This window comes from Lutjanus erythropterus, chromosome 20 (genome assembly GCF_056507025.1).
Source record: "Lutjanus erythropterus isolate fLutEry1 chromosome 20, fLutEry1.hap2, whole genome shotgun sequence".
Taxonomy (NCBI): Eukaryota; Metazoa; Chordata; class Actinopteri; order Lutjaniformes; family Lutjanidae; genus Lutjanus; species Lutjanus erythropterus.
Genome location: NC_139336.1, coordinates 17,079,042 through 17,099,705, shown reverse-complemented (window position 1 = coordinate 17,099,705; position 20,664 = coordinate 17,079,042). Strand labels below are relative to the sequence as shown.

The following is a 20,664-nucleotide window of genomic DNA, read 5'->3' as shown; positions in this document are numbered from 1 at the left end:
CTCTCTAACCCCTTGACCTCTCTGTGTTAAGCGGCAGCTGACAATAAGGCCACAATCTTTTTTTTTTTTTTTTTTGGGGCCTGCAGAGACCTGATGGACTGAAATGTGGTATGTTTGATCCTCTAGCCAGGTCCTGGGATAGTGTGACTCTGGGATAAAAAATATCTTATTTTCTGTAAAAAACTATTAATCTCTAGTAGTACTGGGTTTCATTACAAGTAAATGTGTAAAGTTTTGCTCACAAATCTTTTACTCAGAATGATGCATTCATGTGAACTTGTTGACCACTCATGGTAGACGGCCAGCTGAACTGGTTCTGATGATGCACTGAACACAACTAACCTGAAATGGCGTTGGTGACAGACATGAGAGGAGAGTGTAGAGCAGGAGTGACTCCCCACACTGTGTGGTATCCCACAATGCCGGCCAGACCAAAGGTGGTGACAATCTGAGTGAAGGCGGCGTTGGGAGCGCACAGACCCAGACCCAGCAGGGTGGCAACACCTGGCACACATAGAGAAACAAAGGTCAAGAAATAAAAAGACAGCATCAACTAGACACAGATTTTACAGTTTTATAGTCTTTTTTTCCCCCCACATTTATTTAGCCTTTACAAGTTAGACATATATCAAGGATATCAAGGATCTTTTTAACAAGGGAGAACTGGCCAACAAAAGCAGCAACACAGATATTAAAAAGATCATATAAAACATCTGCACACAGACAATCTGACTTACTATTCAGTTACATTAAGTGCACAGCACACTTAGTACAAGAAAGTTCTCCAATTGTTTTAGCTCGTGATATAGCTGCAATGATTAGTTGTAAAACTGTTTAAAAGAATGGAATTTGGCAACTTTTTGGATAAATGTAAGGATTTGCTGCTTTGATGATGACATGACATGATAGTAAATGAAGAGTCAAAATAATTTGGCATTATGTAGACCAAATGATTAATTGTGAAAATAATCTGCAGATTAAATCAATTATGAAAATAATCATTATTTGCATCCCTACCTTATGACTTCATAACACACTTGCTATATCTGCTTGCAACCCCTTGTCCCGATTGAAGACATAAAAGTACCCAATATTTCACTGACTACAGAAAAGTCAGACAAAAAAGCTTAAATTTGTGTGGCAGAAATGGCATTTTTTCTTTACAATCTTGTTATTACCTTTAAAACACCTTTGGTCTAACAATAGCAGTTTAAAAGGTAAAAATAAGATTTGGATTTTTGGAGTTCACCAACTTTAAGCTCATTTAGTTGACTTCAAAGTGTGGTAGGTATTTGACCACCCATGTTGTTGGTATCAGTCTGAGAGCAGTTTGTCTAGTTGCATCCACGAGACTCGTGTCACGTAACAAAGCTTCTTTTCCAAACCAACTGGGGTAGCAAGAGAAGTTATCTACATCAATGACAGCCAGTCTAAAATAACTACATTACATGACTCGGTAATAAGCATATCATGATCAGTTACTTCTCAGTGAGCGGCTAACATCAGCAGCTGTGTGCTGGTGTTAAAAAGGAAGCTACTGCAGCACCTGAACAATGTGTGAAACACATTAACTGCATGTGGCGCACTTACACAGAGCGCTGTGTGGCACCATGGGAACCCCTCGCTACAGCACCACTTCAAACACACACTCAGCGTGACACTGTTTTTACAATGCACACTTCCTGACACTAACAGGGTGTCTGTGTGTGTGTCACTTCTCGCCTCCTGTGCACATTCCAGCAGTGACCTGAGAAGCTGATTATTAACCTGTCCGTCACCTTATGGCAGAACTCAACCCCCTCTTAAGACAAAATGTGGACAATTAATGAGAATAAATCTTGTGAATGAGCACATTTCTCAGATCTAGCATCTCCCTGCTTGCTCTGCCTTGCTAGAAAAACTGAATTTAATTAAACGGTATGTTCAGTTTTAACTGCAACAACAAACCTCCGGTGTACGCGCCAGCAGTAGTGAGCGTAGCCTTGAAGGGTGAGACTTGTGCAGCCTTTTCCTTCTCCAGCTCCTGTACAGACTTGGGTTTAGGAGGCGCTGCAACGGGCACATTGTTGGGCTGAGGAGCAGGGAACAGGTTCTTTCCATTCTGGAGGGGACAGAGAAAAATGACAAAAAAGTCAGTCTTTCCTGATTTATCATTTTAATTGCCCAGCTTATAGTTATCTATACCATCTTACAGATAAGCGTGAAAAGACTGCAAAAACTGGTGGGAATGAGGGTTATCGTCAGTTATATTAACTATATCAAATGACACTTGTTAAGACCTGATTTGATCTCTGCTTTTATTCCCTGCTCTTATTACCTGATGGTGTACAATGACCACTGCTGCATTACTCAACCTGGGAAACATTAGACTCTGCTGTCAAGATCAAAGTGAGTAAATTAATGATCAGTGGGTACACTAAGTATTAAGTAATACCTGCATTTCACCATCCTTTATAAGATGTGTGACCAGTATTGTGATTAATATGGGTCGAATTGATGAATGAACACAGCTTGAATGAGACTGATTACAGCAAAAAAAAAAAAAAAAAATACTAATGGTCTCCGACTTAGGACAGAAATAAATTATATGGCTCCACCTTACTGAAAAAACATGGAAGCCAAATCTACAGTAGTTCTGGTGGTCAACAATCACTGGTTTGAACACAAAGTAAAGATGCTTGGCCTCTGACCAGTACTACCGTAGATTTATATGGGAGTTTTTTTGTTGTTGAACTTTACCTTAACACATAATATACAAACAAAAATTTGATAAGGATCCCTTGAATTTGGTTACTACAGAGCTGTGACCAAGATCCAAACATTTCACAGATGTTACTGGAACAACACCATTTCTGAATTATTGCACAACAAAGAAGTGCCTATATATTCCAGACAAGAAAAAGTTTAGCAACAAACCAAACATCACATCACATCCATCTGCACTTTCTTGTAGTTGTTCAGATCGGTTAGTTAACTTTAGTGTTACTTCTAGTGTTTTTTTTACTAGTCTTAAAATTTGCCTTACTGGGTGCTTCAGTGGTCATAGTTGGTGGCTTATTTCACATTGTGACGGCTCCATACATTATAGATCTGCGCACCACATTTGATTTAGGTTTTTGTCTAACTAGATACTAACATCACCAGCCTCCCTGGTGGTGAGAGAGAGAGAGAGAGTAAGCTTTAATTCTAATGAACAAACAAGTTGTTTAGAAAATTTTTTGTTGATTCCCAGTTGGACAGACAAACTTATAATTAAGTAATTAAAGAAAAAACATTAAAGCTTTTACAAAAATGATAATAAAATTACATACATGTTATTACAGGATAGAGCAATGTTAAAGAGTCATAACTAGTAGACATATTAATTTTCTGCTAAATCTCATTTGTTGCAGTGTGGGAACAACCCCAATGATCAGGAAGTGATTAAATTAACCAATTTCTAGGGGACTAAATAGCTGCACCAAAGTGAGAGGCAGCTTATTGAGCCTAACAAATACAATGACATTTTATTTTGGAGTAATTAAAAGCAACTTGTGGCATGTGCCTGTGTCTTTATCAGTATGTCAACTGCATTTTTTCACTGTAAATACTCAAACACAAATAATGAGGTTTTATGTTTACAGAGGGGACATTACTACAATGGCAGCTGTAAATATGTTCTAGAGAGATAGTCTGTACTTAGGGTGACATCTAGTGACTGTGAAAGGGACCTGCAGGGTATTTTAAATGATTTTCTACATGACTGTATGGTTGCTCAGCTGCACACATGCATGTGTCTTTGTTCGTTCGCTGGTCACATGACACCTCATACCTGCATGACAACAGATCCTCTGACGACGTGGTCCATGGTCCCGTAATCAAACGCGTCCTTGACATCGAGGTAGAAGTTGTCCTTGTCGGGGCTGATGGCTCGCACCAACTTGGTGATGTTGTTGGAGTACAGAGTGCTGGACTGTGTTGGCAAACGGCTTGGCAGGTCTGTGTAGCCGATATGGGTCACTCCCTAAAAATAAAACAGACAAATGTTGTGATATTACACTAAAATGTAAGGAACCTTGTGGTATTGTATGTGTGAGCAGGTTGTGCATTGACCTTGTGTACTGACAGCTCTCCAGGTACTGTGGTCTCGATGTTTCCTCCAGCCTCAGCAGCCAAGTCCACCACCACTGACCCGTCTTTCATGCTCTCTATCATCGGTTTGGTGATCAGGATGGGTGCCCGCCTACCTTCAATGTCACAACGCAAACAGACATTGAGGCATTAACACCATACTATGCCATGAAGTAAAATGTATTCACTACAGCTACTGTAGATCCTTACGTCCTACACCACAGTGTTGTGTGCCTGATGTGCATTCTTGTTGCCTCTCTTTAACCTGAAAAGTTTTTTATTAACCTAACCTTTGCCTTATTAAACATACAAGAGACTTCATGCCTAATTTTAACTTCAGAGATGATTTGTCATTTTTTGTGATCATCAGTTTATGTAGATACACTTAGATTTTTACTCCTTTAATTCCACTGGCAAGGCAAATAGATTTTTCTGTAGATTTTTTAAATGGTTTTTCTGTGCTGCGTACTGCTGATAAATTCTCAAATTGCCCATCATAGTGTTATATTGGAAATATGATATTCGACTAAACGGTGCTTAAAATATAATGCCATTTAGATGGAGTAAATTATGTCCAACAACAAAAATCTCCTCAGATGGCGGGTCTGAATTCTGATATCAATGTGAGTTAGTATCTTCCAGCCCAAATGGGCCTTCAAAGCAGCCAATCAATTTCCATATACAAAGGTGTGAGACCAATTATACAAATGATAGGAAATCATGAATAGTATATTCTGTATGCCTTCATACTTGCATTAAATAAACTGATCTCTTATTGTATTGTATATTATTGCATGTAATTAGAGCATGGGCTGAGACTGTCACGGAGGTCGATGAAGCATGCACCGCTACGTCCTGCAAAACCACACCCAAGACGTTTTTAGGGAGTCCCATAGATACATGTTCATACATCAAAATTTTTGAAAACAACAGGGTAATGGAGCAAATGTGAAGCTTTTTCTAAAATATGTTCTGGGACATTCTGCTAAAGTTATTTTTATTGTTCAATATTCTGTGACTTGTTCTTTTTATTTCTAAATTCTCTGACTACCTTCCCAGAATAAATGTCTGACATTCTGTGATATTCTGGGACCAAAGTAAAAGTGTTTACATGTCCTTTCATTGCAGGACAGTCTGTCTCTGCAACGTGTCCTTCAATTTTTACATATACAGTTGGTGTTTACATTGTGCACCAGTCTGTGTTTCTGTGCATACCAGGGATAAGAGCCGTGCTGATGACAATGTCCACGTCCTGACACTGTTTGGCAAACAGCTTCATCTCTGCCTCTATGAACTCCTTTGACATTTCCTTGGCGTAGCCTCCCTGGCCCTCTCCTGACTCCTTAATGTCCACTTCTAGCGGCTCCGCACCCAGAGATTTAAACTGCTCCAAAGCTGCAGCTCTGGGAGAGGAAATTTCTTAGTCAGGCAGAAGGAAAATCAATCCAACAGAACATGAGAGCACATACTGAATATAAGGTTTAAAATTTTCCATTCATGTAGACTGGTCATGCAGGAGTTACAGTGTTTGTCCTTGAAAGTGTATACAGAGAAAATCTACTGTATGGAAGCAGCATTCAGTTGAAGTTATAACTGAAAGGTACAGAATATAAACACAGCAGATAAAGTCTCTTAAAGTTATAATCCTTTAGATTTTCATGAAAACAAAACCCAATTTATTTTTTGGCTTAAAAATCATTTATGGTATTTACATTCAGAAATTAGCTCTCTGTGTAGTAATTTTTGGGTAGTCTGCCACACTGGATTCACAGGAAATCCACTCATCAGCATTTGTGTATACTGTTCCTTCGTTTAAGACCATATTAAATTGCTACTAATGCAAACTGAGCATTGCCTACTGTTGCTGCTTCACATTAAAAGTGTTCAATTAAACTCAACAAAACACAAAATTGCTTTTATTGTGAAGAAGCCACAGGAGACACAGTTCACTGTGGTTAGTGACCATTATAGTTCATCAAAAATGTGCCAACAAAGAAAAAGTACCATTTTTGACATTTCTGACAACAAATCAGTTTTAAATGTTGCAGAGAGACTAAATGGAACAAGAGTAAGTCACCACAATGAGCTGTCAGCTGAAGAGTTGTAGGTAACAAGTAACTCCTCAGCATAAGAACAGACTTGAACCTACTGTGCCCTGCTTTTGTGTGGTAATCTATTCATGCTATATGCAGGACGAACTCAAACTGCTTCTGACAATATAACTCTGTATGGCTACACTTTAAAGAGATACACAAGTTGTACTTCGTTGTATTTCTGACAAAACAGCTGACCAAGCAGTGTTTGTTGCTCCTGGGACTGAAATACTGAGGATTACAGCTTTAAATTGGGTCTTTACACTGCATATTAGAAATAATTTCAAGTCTAATGGCAACTGTGAAACTCCTACATTAGCAACTCTTTGTCTCTAAACACTTTTTTGTGGCGGTCTTGATCAGTTTCCACACAGGCTTTACAAAGATGTTTAATTACGAAGGTTTGAAGTAGCTAAGAATATATGCACACACACAGCACATCAGCAGCTGTCACTGCACTGCACTGTTACCTGGTGAGTAAGACAAAAACTTCATCTAATTCTGCACTTCTGCTTAAATAAAAAGTCAGTTCATTCAAGCTTCAAACGCACAGTATAATATCACAAACAAACCTCGTATCAAATCCTCTGACAATGGCCCCCATGGCTCTGGCACTACCAGCTGCTGCCAATCCAGCCACACCACCTCCAATGATCAGCACCTGTTCACATACACATGGGCACAGACAAATTCACGGTTGTGATAATAATTTTATGCTTTATTGATAAAATAAATCTAAATCTAGACACACTCATTCTACACACCTTTGCAGGTGGAACCTTCCCAGCTGCTGTGATTTGTCCAGTGAAAAAGCGACCGAAGTTGTTTGCTGCCAGCACAACTGCCTTGTAGCTGAAATGACAGAGTAAAATACATGATAGAGAAAGAGAAAAAAAATAAAAATCAATCAGTCAATGTGTATAAAAATCTACTTAAAATGTTTACATGTGCAACTACCAACTTTATTAATATTTGAACAAGCAAGTGCAGTATCAGTTTTTTTCTGATCACGAGCGAGACATCTACATACAAGTTGTGGTTACACCAAAAATGGCACAAAGACAGTAAAGCCAGAAGAGACTGTTCAATAGTAGTAATTCACCACTAAAGTAACTGTGTGTGAGTTATCATGCAGGACAAAAAAAATAGAAATGATGTATAATAGTCTGATTATAACAGTAGAACAGTTTCTCCACACATGTAGATTTACCAGTTCCAGACCACTGTTCTTAATCTTCTTGAATGAGATGGATAATTTTAAGAAAACATTAAAATGTCTGAAAGCCAAACAGGTGTTCAATGTTTACCAAAACTTACGTATTTTGATATCTGATTAGATCTCTGACCTTTAATTTTTCTGTTTTGTACTGTATTTATTTCATATATATGTGTTTTTTATTGCTTTGTTATGTCTAAAGTTGGAGACCTAAGGTTATTTTATTAATATTTTTTGCAGAAATAACAAGGTAAATTGTTTCCTGAGTCATTGCATTCGGCTGAATTTTAATTAAATTTAGTAATCTAAGCCCACACTTGAATTTTTTGCCAATGCAGGAACCGGTACTGGATTAGTATGGTTTTTGATACTCATCCCTAGTTCTCATGCATTCTGTTCGCTCTTCCTGCTAAAATTTGGCCTACTGTTTGTATTAGTCTGCTGCTTTCAAATGAAACTTAAGAAGGAAAGAGAAAGCAAAGATCAACAACAAAAGTAATTTATTGAAAAGTAATACTTTGAATTAGATGGACATTTTTACAACTTGTGAACTCCTGTGCCGTCACAAAAAAAGTTGTGAAAATCACACCAGTGAATCATTCAAGTGGCCCTCTTCTCATCATGTACATACCCTGCGATGTTTGCCATGGAGCTCAGTGCATCATATCCCTGAGCGATGGTGACTCGGGGCACCTGGTCCATAGCCAGGACAGTGGCTTTCTTCTGAGACAGCATGTCCATCAGCTCAGGGTTCTGAGCTGGGTAGATGAAGCTGATTAAAGTAGCTGCGTCCTTCATCAGCTCCACCTCATGGACGCCCAAATCAGGGTTGAAAACGGGAGCGCGGACCTGGAAGCAGAGAAATAGGTTGGAAAAATATGAGGACATGGGAAACATGAGAGGGAAAGCTAAATATTCCACTAAAGGTTGTACATGTGAAGGTTGTTTTGTTCAGCCTGATTTTCATTTTCCTCACTTCTCATTCCTCTGTTTTTCTACCTCGACCACCATGGCAGAAAGCGCGACAAACATGATAGTAAATTGTCATTTTGAAACAGTCTCAGTCATTGTACCTCTTCCTTCTGCACCTACAGACAGGTTATGAGGTGCCAAAAGCTCCTGCTGTCCTTAAAAACACTAACTGGCCCACCCTTTACATTCTTTCTTTTTCTCTCTTCAGACCATTATTCCTAGTTACCTCTTCTCATTCCTTAACCAGGCCTTCACAAAAGAAGACATCTGGTGTTTTCAGCTGCTTGCGAAGTTGTTTGAATCATCCCACCATCTTATTTACCACTCTTCCTCTCTCTGGCCTTGGTGATCTATTTAACAATCCACTTCTCTCATTTCCCCTCCACACCCCACTTAAATCCCACCTTAACCACCACATCCGATGCCAGGACATCTTTAACGTCTTTGATTGTCGCTCCGGCCTGGGCATACTGTTCATCAGGGAACTTGGAAGGCTCTCCGGCTCCAGACTCCACGACGACATTGAAGCCCTGTTTGATGAGCGCCTGGACACCAGCAGGAGAGAGCGCCACACGACGTTCATTCTGGAAGATTTCTTTGGGTACACCAACTGTAAGCTGTTTGTAAGGAATACCTGCAAGGACAAAGAGGAACAACACAGGAACACATGTGAAATAAGTACCAACTGTTACAATAATTCATTTATCCACATTTCATGCTTAAATGATGACAAATGAATTCATGACAGGCTAATAAACAGTTGTTTCTGTCTTTGTTTAAACCCATTATAAACCAGTGGTTTTTATAACCAACAGGCCATAAAAACAAAGCATTGCTGACATGTGCATGTTTGTATCTTGTCCTGGTCCAAAACAATAGAAAGACACACAAACAAAACACAGGACACAAGGATCATTATTTTGTTGATCGAATGGATTGTTGTAACAATTTCAGCTTTTCATCTTCAGTTGTGGATCATGATTTAAGACCCAGTAAACTGAGAAAATGTTTTATTAGAAAGATCACAACAGCACAGAGCACAATAATCTTTATGTGCAGCTCTTCCCTCTGCAGCTTCAAAGAGAATCTCCACTGGAAATGACAGTGAGCAGAGTTAAAACTCAATGTATAAGCAGAGAATGAGAATATCAACAGCCAAAATAGACCATATAAAATATCTAAAATGAAAGTGACCTATTCAAAAGAAATCTAATTGAATTATTTGTGATTATTTTGAAGTTTGCAGCACACTGCACTGACATTAATTACCACAATACTGAAAGGAGCGTTGGAGGACTTAATTTTGGCATGTCAAATAGCATGTACCCTTTTCTTTTGTTTACATGTGTCCGCATGAGGACAGGACAAAGACATGAACTTGACATGGCTATTTAAAACATATGTCCAGTGGCTGTTCTATATGCCTGTATTTCTATAATACTAACAGCCATTTCTTTTGTTTTCCGGGTAATTGATCCTAAACGGACAAAGTGAAATTTCACCAAAGTCAAGCATTGTCTGAGAATTATGACTTTCTCTACCAAACGTTGTGCTAAATTATTAGATAGATATGAATATATCACTGGGTAATTAAAACCTTGAAACTTTAACCTGCTCTTGGCACAAAAAAGAAAAGTCAGGGGATCATCAAAGTTGTTAGGATTTATCCTTTGAGGACCATAAATGTCTGTACAAACTGTAATGGCAATCCATCCTATATGACAAGATAGTACAGTCTTGACCAAAGTGTTTAACTGACAGACTGACATAACTATCCCTAAAGCCCCACAGCTAGCTTAGCACAAAAGAAAAAAAGACTTATGAAGGAAATATTGCAATTCACTGTCAGAGTAAGACACAGACAATTTAGTTAGCAATGTAGAGGCAGAACGTGTTCTTTACAATGATAACGAAATGTGTTAAGGGAAGAAAAAAGATAAAGACAGAGTCAAGAGAGTAGTGAAATAGAGATACAGTGACTATGACAAATACAGCGACCTATTATTATTTTCAGTCACTTCATTCTGTGTATTTTTTGGTACTCTTAATATGGTCTAGTGTCCATGCGACAGGCAGGTCACATGTTACATCGGGTCCTATGGAAAATTCCACTGCAGCTCTTTCCTTCAGTCTTCTCGTCTATACATAAACACAAGAGCACCTGACAGGCTGCCTTTCCTGTCACCCTGCTGTGGTGACCGGTCCTCTACAACTTTTTTTTTTTTATGAAAACACTCAAGTGGTAAGAGTCAATACATGCAACTGTATGTGCTATATGGCCCATTTGTTTCTGACAACACATTTAGCAGTCAAGTACCAATAAAGAGACTAGAGTCAGAGAGCTGGGCATCAAATCTATCCCACGGCTATCAGATTACTGAGCAAAATGCAGTTTAGATTCGGTTCAAACTGAGCAGACACCAGCAGATACACCCGACCACCACCATTACCCTTAAAATACTAGTGCAGTGCAGCAGTAACAAAGCATTATCTTGTATTAAGACAACTTATCTAAAGAGATTTAGATAACATGATAACTTGTAAACCTACCTACACTAAATATAGTGTGTTTCAGTTTACATAAGAAAGTTCTAAGGCCATATATGTACTTTTTTCTATATAATTTAATTCAGTTTTTGCACGAATAATGTTAGATTTTCATTGACACCCCTAGTTGCTAGTGAAAAATTGGTTGGTGCCAAACAATGTGGCAATGTGTCAAGAGAGGGGGGAGAAGAGGAAGACTGCATATAAACAATGCAGGATTTATTATAATATTTTCAGTTTTGTAAATATTTTATGAGGAATGACATTCAACACACAGGTTACACACAGTGTATAAATACAACAGACCAACAGGCCATGTTCAGAGATTAACACCATGTGAAAAAACACCTCTCATTCATTTCAGTGTGGGCACTGCACTGATACAGAGGGGTATAAATGACTCCAGGGTTGTAAAATCTTTCATTACTTGATTATAAACCGGTATACAATGTTTTTGAGTCTGACAACCCTTCAAACTCCTGGATATGTGGCTCTAACCTGCGTTCCTGGATTGTATTTCTGTTTCACCAACGCCTGAAGCAACCTGCCCCCACCAACGCACTTGTGGTACCTTGTTTTAGATTCAGATGCAGTGTTAGCATTCTGATACAATGTGAAAATAAATCTACGTAGGTGGTATTTGCTAAACAAGAAGCATAATTACTGTGTTCATTTCTCAATACTCATCCCGCAAATAAAAATCCCCAGTACAAGTTGGTACTTGAACATTTTGAGAATGACAGTAACAGACATTCATGAAACACAGAGTCATTCTGTCCACGTCGTAGTCTCACATTAGCTATACTGGACGTCTATAGGCTCCCCAGAGGTCAAAGCATGAACAAGTCTATATGAAGAATGTGTGTGTGTGTGTGTGTGTGCGTGTCTGAGAGAGAGAGAGAGAGTGAGAGAGAGTGAGTGTGTTCCTCAACTTGTCTGTGACCCTGTAAGCTGATACATGTGTGTCCAGAATAGCCTCTGCCAGCTGTTACTGAAGCCAGCTGAACTGCAGGGACATCACCATGGACCAGGTCAGAACCACCCCCTCTCAACATACAGAGACACGCACAATCAAACATGAAGCACCTGAAACCAGCTGGTACTGGCTGTCACAGTACACACACACGCAAACAAACATCTACACTGTCTAGTTACTGGAAAATGGAGAATAATGCCTGAGGGCTGCAGCGCCAAAATGTGACCTTGGGACTGAATGCAGCTGCAGGTAGCAACAATGTCCTCTAGAATACACTTTTCAGAAAAGTTAAAGGAAAAACTACAGAATAGCGTTAAAGGATATCCACTGTTTATCTCTCTTGTGGCTAAACAGAGGATTACCTTCTTCATAACAATTATAATGACTTTAAAATGAATAAGCATTCAAAAAAAAAATGAATGAATGCGTAGCACACTACTCTCCATGATGACAGCATTGTCCTTGGTTGGTCTTGGCAACAACTGAAACAAACCTAAGAAAACCTAACCTCCATCAGTGTTTATCTAATGAGTATGTTGCCACCTGCCATTTTGCACCTGATGCACAAGAACATGAGAACACACACAGAAGCTACAGGTGTCGTTGCTATCAGCAGAAAAACGTGTTTCTATAAACCTGAACAGTTTAGGTTCCAAGAGGAGGAAAATCAGCCTAAACCAACCCTTTAGGGTCTCATTTACTTGACTACAGGCAAGTTTGTAAACATCCGTATGCAAATGCCCTTCCCCTTTTCTTCACAGCCCAAGGTGGCAAAATGAAATTTCTTGTTTTGTCCAATCAACAGTCCAAACCCCAAAGAGATTAACTGTATACTTGTATAAAAGAGAGTGAAGGAAAAAAAATCATCAAAATTTAGAAGCTGGAACCAGAGAACATTTACAGATAACTCATTCTAAAAAACAGTAGCAGATCAATTTTCAATTTTTCGATTGATTAGTCAACAAATCATTCCAGCTCTAAGGGTGATTTTTTTCGCTTTCAGGTCGCTTTGCAGGCACGCTGTCAATAACTCAAACATCCAAAACCTCACACACACAACCAAAATATTATGTTTGGAACAGCTTTATTTGCTCAAGAGTGGCTGAAAAAGCTTTAAATGTTGCAATGACACTGGGACAGACTCTGTTACTATCATAACCTCTACGTGTGCTGTGCAAAACCCACATTCTTGTTGGCCTTTTGTCACATTGTAGTTTTAAACATCATGTGACCTCAGTGGAGATCCTAAAATATGACTTATATTCAAACGTCTTTGTATTGCTTTGTGCTAAAAGTTTGATCCTTTCAAAACAGAAAATCTCAGTTTTCATACATTGTCTAAACAGAAATTATACTACTTCACTGACCATTTGTAAATAAAATGTTAAATTAGTAATTGTGCCAACTGTAGCATCATGCTGTCTGTAAATTATTCTACTACTAAATCACCATGTGTGGAGTGTCTTACCTGGACTAGCACATCGTCCGAGAGCTTGATGGGTCCTGAAAAAGCGAATGCATGGTGATTTAATAGCACGGCTGCTCTGCAGCTTCACAGCGGAGACCCCACTGAACACAGGGGCCGAGCAGCTGGCCGCTACAACACGTAGGAGGCTCGCCATGGTGCACACACACCCCGACACTCACACACCAGGAGGAGCTATACAGGACAGACAGCACCCCTCCTGAGGAAGAGAGAGAGAGGGGAGGGGGATTTTGTAAAAAAGAATAACAGGAAAGGGAAAGTGAAAAGGAAGGCACATCATTATCAGATTTCAATTCCACTAAACTTCATCTCATTTGAACAGTAAGTTGTGCCCATAAGTTTCACAAAAATGTTCTACACTGTTCCCTAAAGCACCCACGACCTACATTTATGCAACAAGTCACATTCATTAAGACACTTTCCTACATGCATTTGTACTCAAATCCAACACATATTCTGGCATTTGGCGTTTGATTATGAGTCTGTCCAAAGTTTTGTTATACAAGCACACTTACATTTTTGCCCCATTTTTGACAAGGATCATTTTGGAAAGAAAAAAAATGTGTCATTAACAAATGTACATTAATAAAATCATGGAAACCCACAGCCACCTCTCTGAACTGCCACTACTGAGTGACTCTGAGGCAGGAACCAGACAGCATGTTTACTTTGAAGGGAGATAATGGAACTGGGATAGACTGGGACAACTTGGCTGGTGTAGAAGGGTTTAATCTAGTACTGACCAGCATGAGACTGTTTTTCTCATGAGGTCAAAAACATACAGCAATTGGAGAGTCAAACACAAATTAAAAACCTAACTGAAACAAAATCATCGTTTAGCAAAATGCACTATCAATGATTTTGATTACAGATTTTCTATTATGCAAATGTACTACTTTTTTTCTTTTTCATACCAATGTAAATAATATCTTTGGCTTTTGTATTGTGTTCTGTTAAGAACTTGGCAAAATAAAGATCAAACAATTAACCAAAGAAATTAAAAAATGGTAAGTAAAAGTACTTGATCATGAAAATAACTGCATCTCTGGAAAAGAAGGTCTGACTATACAAATTAGCACAAAGGCACAATAAAATGTACCCATTACACCACTAATGGATAACTGACCTATTTGGTAGACTTCAACAAAGGGAGATCAATATTAAATTGACTCTAATCAATGTCATACAATCACAATGTAAAGCATAAGCATGTCAAATAGCAAGGTACCAATAACAAAACACTCAAGGTATGTTTACCAACTTGAAAAAGTGTAATTTTTAAAGAACAAAGCTGATGTACCCAGAATTTCTTCTTTATTTAAAGTTATTTTTCCTTTTAACGTAACAGTGTTTCTGCTTTCCTCCTCCAATGATATAAAATGTAACCAGCCACGAAATTCGGATTTGAACTGTCTTTGCCAATGACTGTTTGAGTTATATATTGACAAATGCAAAACAAAAACAATGCAGCTGTCAGTAGCAGAATAAAATAATTAACATGTAATATCACAGTAGATATAATCACAGATCGGTACAGTATTGAGACATTTGTAATCACAATATTTCATGTATTGTTACATCCCTAAAAGAATTAAAAGTAGACTTTCAATTACATCAGGTCAATTATTTTTTTGATGTATCTATCAATCTTGTAGTTTATCTGAAAATAATTAACTAGTTTCAAAATTTCCTTAAGTGCAAGCTTAAGTCTTAAAATGTCTCATTTTGAGGAAAACATCAGTCCAAAACGCAAATATATTAAATTTGATATCACAGAAAACCAATTATCAGAAATGTTATATCCGGTTCATTTTCTGTTGACAAACTAACCATTGATTAACTTTCACCACTATCTGACAGTCAGTCAACAGACAGTCATTGACTACTTGCCAATGCTTTAGACCTGTTATCACAAGAACAAGCTGTTAACCAGACCGTGTGTGGTGTTCAGGACTCTTTTTTATATCAGAAAAAAAAAATTCAAACTACCACGTCACCAAAAACTGTTGCGGGAATAAAAATGATTCACACAGATTCAGTTAATGTTTTGCTGACAACGCAACGTTGGCTCATGAAACCTTAGCTCGGCAGTGAAAGCGGCATCAAATTGCAAACGTGTGCAGCTTTGTCCGGGTCATGACTTGAACGTCTCTCATAAACCGCCGGCTAACGGACTCGTCAACGTTGAAGACCTGATAAGTCAACAATAAAACAACGTTTAAATCAATGGCGTCCATTCGCCTACTGTCATTCAGAGAAGATGAATCACAAAACAACTTAAATACTGTTTTTGTTAGGCCAGTGCTCAGTGTCATTTCACTATGAGTCACACATCAACACATCAGTCTCCAGGCGGGCACTTCTTCTCTCTTTTTGTCTCCGCTCACCGCAAAATCTAGCGGGGGGGGAACTCAAAGCTAACGTGAGCTAGCTAGCGCGCTAGCGGGCAGCTAAATACACATCTGTTTTGTACGTGGAGGCGAGGCATGAGTCAAAAAGCTCCCGTACACAGTACCAGAAATGCAAAGCGAAACAAATGCATGGTGAAAAGTGAGAGTAGAAATGTTAGCGGCACATAACTCCACTGACCTTTGCAGACGGTCCTGGCTCTGTGTAGCACAGGCGAACTGTGCGCTAACCCGGAAGATGTCCGGAGAAGCGGCCGGCATAGGAATATTATTGGATCATATGAGACACATCAGAGGATATCCGATGACTTTTGATGCGCTGTCACTGAAGAGTCATGACAAGGCCATTCATATTGTTCATACCGTGCAAATAAACTTTATATGTGTCTTAACAAGTTCCTCAACACGTTATTAACTGACAGTAACATTAATGATAATATTTTGATGTACTAGCAGATTTATCAGTTAAGTCTTAGCTTAAGAAAAAGTTGTATTTAAAACTTTTGCTTTTAAGCACATGCAAGAGTAGATTTCTACACATACAAAGCACAAATATGTATAAATACGTAATGCAGTCATTAAAAATGTATTAATGAGCACATTTACGTGTGTACAAATATATCAGAAATGGCGTCCCAAAACTGAAATAACTAAAGATGCAACTCTATATACTTCCACTGAGGGGCGCGCCTTTACCATTTTATGTCCACTAGTGCACTGTTTTGTTTTGTTTTGTTTTGTTTTGTTTTGTTTTGTTTTTTGATTCAGGACTCATTTTACGTCGGCACCAAGATTTTTAAAAATTGTCTTTTCAAAACAACTATATTATGATTCATATTCATACTAAAGTTACTTGCAATGAATGAATGAAGCAATGAAATAAATCCTGAAATTAAATAAATGAGGGAATAAATATATAGTCAAGTACCTTGAAATTAATAAATGTGGAATTATAAAATAAGGGTGCCCTTAAATAAATTAAACAGTCCTAAAAACTTTTTAAAATGTATTTATTTACTCACTTATATGTTATATTTATATATGTATTGTCTCATTTTTTTCTAATCCATATGTATATATGAACAGACAGGTTACATGTAACAAGATTATGTAATCAGGATACAAAAAGAAGGAATTTCATTACAGTTACAGAAAAAAACAACACATAATGAGATTAAAGGTACATTTAGTAAAAATGGGGATTATGAGCAGGATTAAAATTTTACAATGCCTTTAAAATTAAAGCTGCAAGCAGTGATAATCAGGCCCTCGCACTCCTGCATGTGATGAGGCGTGCAGCGGCTGCAGCCTCTGGATGTTGAGCAGTTGACAAGGCCCAGAATTTTCATGTTATGGACACCACAGGAAGGAGTTCAGTGTCACTTCCTCTCCATTAGGTGGCACTAAAGAACACCTACTAAGTGTATGTTGTCTTACAGTGTGTCAAGTGAAGACCACATGGTGAAAATTTAACGTAAATCAAATGATGATTATCAAACAATGCTTGCTTCCTGTCGCCAGTAGGTGGCACTACGACTATAACCATTGACCATAAGCCAAGAATTCATACACCAATTATGACAAAATAACACACAAATATTCAATAGGATAGAATGATCAGATGATGACGTTTTATATCTAAAAGGTCAAAGGTCAACTTCACTGTGACATCAGCTCTCTATCAGTCACCTGTACTCTTCAATTCCTTCAAAGTTACAGGTATTGCAGTAGGAGCTTCAACATCTGTTGCCTGGCAGGGATCTCCACTCTACAACCAATGGTTCTGGCATGGTTCTGATCTGGGACCTCTATGAACATACATGGAAAACCAAGGAGGGCAGCAGCAAAGACCCCCAAACAGAACAGAGCAGGAAACAATGACATAGATATATAAGTCTGTATACACATCCAGACCAAAAAGTGTCTGGCGCTGAACTGAAAGTGGGCAAATAATGCAAAACAAATAAATGGCTCATTCATTGCAATGATCTAATGTCCACTTATTAATTTAATGTACCAAAGTAGAGACAACACTGCTCTTCATCTGACTTGAGTGACACCACACAACATCTTAACACGTGAAAACCAATTCATTGGTCACGTGAACAGTGTACAAAGATACATACATGTCCATAAATACATACACTCACACACATATGTACAAGTATATAAATAAATACACATAGATTCTGCACATGGCTAATAGTTCATGCAGCTCCTGATGCGCAAGTGAAAGGTAACATAGAATAAATATTCAACAAAAAACACTCGAAAAATACACAGTTTACACAGTTACAAAGTTTATTTGCATATATCATAGCAGGAAGACAATCACTGACGTGTCTGCAGCCTCCATTTGGCTCAAAGGTCGTCACCAAGAACAAAAACATACTGAAGAAACCACTGTTATTTGTTAAAGTAGAATTATGATTGAGATTTTAGGTTTGGGGCAGCATAATTCTGGATGCTTGATAACTCTGATGAGTATCAATGAAGTATGAAGTCATGCATGTGGATCTTATCCTCTCCTCTCCAGCAGCATTACACCATGATGTGTTTGGTGGCAGCACCTGTATGCTGCCTCGGCTCTCCACTGCTGATGTGCTATAAAGTTTGCGTTTGTGAGAGATTACTGTGTTTCTGTATTAATAGTGTAAATCTTTGTTAATGAAAAACTAGCCTACGTTAGAGCAATATCTAGAATAAAGTTATTTATTCTCCCTGCACCAGTGCCTCCATTCACTTACAGTGCAGTATATGCACTGTATACAATACATATATAGTGTCTGTCACACATATACTGATCATCTGGTTCTCTTTATCCGACTCAGAGAGTGGAATGCATTGTTGCTACGCCTGGTTCTCATTTCAGTGCTTCACCCTAAAAACGGCTCTCCTAATTGGCTGTGCCTGTACATCTTTCTTTTATATTCTCTCTTCATTACTTCTTCTTCCTCAGTGACACTAAGACTATAAATTTAACCAACATGTGTGCAATTTTGAGGTCAGGAAGCAGGTGGAGGTAAATGTTTGACTGTAACACCCCTTAAAGCTGGGGTAAGATTCCACAATAACATTTCAGCATGATATGATTCGAGTGGTGCGGGAGAAAAGTAGACTTCTGCAGTTCCGTTGGCTCTGTCTTCAGACTTTAGAAAATCTAACCCATGGTAGGACAGTTTGACCAATCACAGGTCGGTAAGATAGTTGATTGCTGATAGTCAGAACCAGGTCATCAAATACTGGTGCTTTGGATTAGTGGTTCCATCTGAGCTCAGTCCCGTAGCCTCAGGTGACTCCCAGGTCATCAAATACAGCCTGGGAATGAGCATTTCTCCACATACTATACCTTTTAAAATACTTTATTCCTGTTTCTCTTTTAAATTTCTCTGTTAGATGCACGTGTTTTTAAAACATCACTAGCTGCATATCCATCTTTTATTCTAAAAACTGTCTGCTCTTTCTCTTTCAGCTCGTCTTTTTTTATTTTAGGGTAGAAAGAAGAGCATTACCAATCAAAAAAAAGTTTATTTTATGGATATCTGATTTTCATCTTACAGTTTAAAAAAAAAGGAAATGCAAAGTGAATACACCACCTTCTACAGCTATTAAAAACATCTTTTCTGTTCATCCAAGTCTTATTCAAACATAATATGGCTGGAAAAAGGGAGAGATTTTTGTACATCAAAGGCTGTTAAATTAAGCCTTGGTGACTGACCCTAAAGGAGTAAACAATAGGATCATAAATCAGTCCCATTCCCATCTGAAGTTTATTAGAATCACTTAGTAATCTGATTCTAGCCGAACTCTGCCATCAACTTTTAGTCTTTCTCTTCATGTTCATGCTATGAAATGCTTAGATTTTTCTGTCAGTTACAGAATTAATCTGAAGACTTTAAAATGCAATGCAAATATGGTACGTTGTTTTTTTTTGTTTGTTTGTTGTTTGTTTGTTTTTTTTTACCATAAAAGACCCAGGAATGCCATCATTTGGACACTCACATGTTCATGATTAAGAAAACAAGCATCTCAACTGGAATGAGTTAGATTACTACCATTTCTAAAATTTATATAATTTTAAGGATTTGGTAATCTGGGGGAAAAAGGCATGAGGTGTCAAATTTAAGGTTACATCTGGCCAAGTTTTTGGGCCTGTGGGCAGAGCTGCTCAGATTCACAACTTTGAACTGGTGTGAACTTTTCTAGACTGCACACTGCTGTTAGCCTGTCTGTGTTATTTATGGTTGCTGCGGTTTCCCTTCATTTAAACGCTTTAACTCCTGCTGAACAAATGGCTTTGAGCTGAACTGCTTTGCTCTACCTCTAACTTTCTACATTTACTCTGTCATTCTGTCAACGCAGTTTTTTTTTTAACCGCTTTTCTTAGTTTCTTCCCCTACACGTGTGAGGCAGCCTGGAATACTTTGTGGTTAATATCACTCAAGTCGGTGCCAGCCTCTGATGGATAGTGACAGATGTTAAAATCAAAACTGTCAAACACAATCAATCTTCACCTGGTGTAATACTGCAATCCCCTCATAGGGATCTTCACTTGCCCTTCTCTACAGGGAGGTCGGAGGTCAGGATCGGCTTCACAGCAGCACGCCTGAAGCAGATAGGGATTTAGAGTCTTGATCAAAGACACAGTGGGGTGTGTGGGGTGTGCTATAATCATACTAATGTTATGTAATAGGAATGTAACAATATATCGAATACAGCAATAAAAGAAATTACTCAATACCGCGCCAGACTGTGACAATATCTATCATGATTTATTTTATCTTATAAGAGGCCTACTACTGCTATGTCAAGATTTTTTTTAGTACTTTTTTGTTACCTCATAATTTGTTTTGCGT

General features: G+C 38.3%; 1 protein-coding gene across 1 annotated transcript in view; it reads right to left on the bottom strand.

Moving 5' to 3' along the window:
• nnt (nicotinamide nucleotide transhydrogenase) overlaps nt 1–16,065 on the bottom strand; it is a 37,877-nt gene extending 21,812 nt beyond the window's left edge. Inside the window, exons 1-11 of the mRNA XM_084745681.1 lie at nt 15,990–16,065; nt 13,383–13,599; nt 8,796–9,025; nt 8,051–8,268; nt 6,968–7,055; nt 6,776–6,864; nt 5,326–5,513; nt 4,093–4,226; nt 3,812–4,003; nt 1,948–2,101; nt 343–504 (exon numbers count right to left, since the gene is read on the bottom strand). Of these exons, the coding sequence (XP_084601807.1) occupies nt 343–504; nt 1,948–2,101; nt 3,812–4,003; nt 4,093–4,226; nt 5,326–5,513; nt 6,776–6,864; nt 6,968–7,055; nt 8,051–8,268; nt 8,796–9,025; nt 13,383–13,536 (1,609 nt within the window). The 5' untranslated portion in view covers nt 13,537–13,599; nt 15,990–16,065. The remainder of the gene's footprint in view (nt 1–342; nt 505–1,947; nt 2,102–3,811; nt 4,004–4,092; nt 4,227–5,325; nt 5,514–6,775; nt 6,865–6,967; nt 7,056–8,050; nt 8,269–8,795; nt 9,026–13,382; nt 13,600–15,989) is intronic.
• Between the last annotated feature and the right edge of the window lie 4,599 nt (nt 16,066–20,664).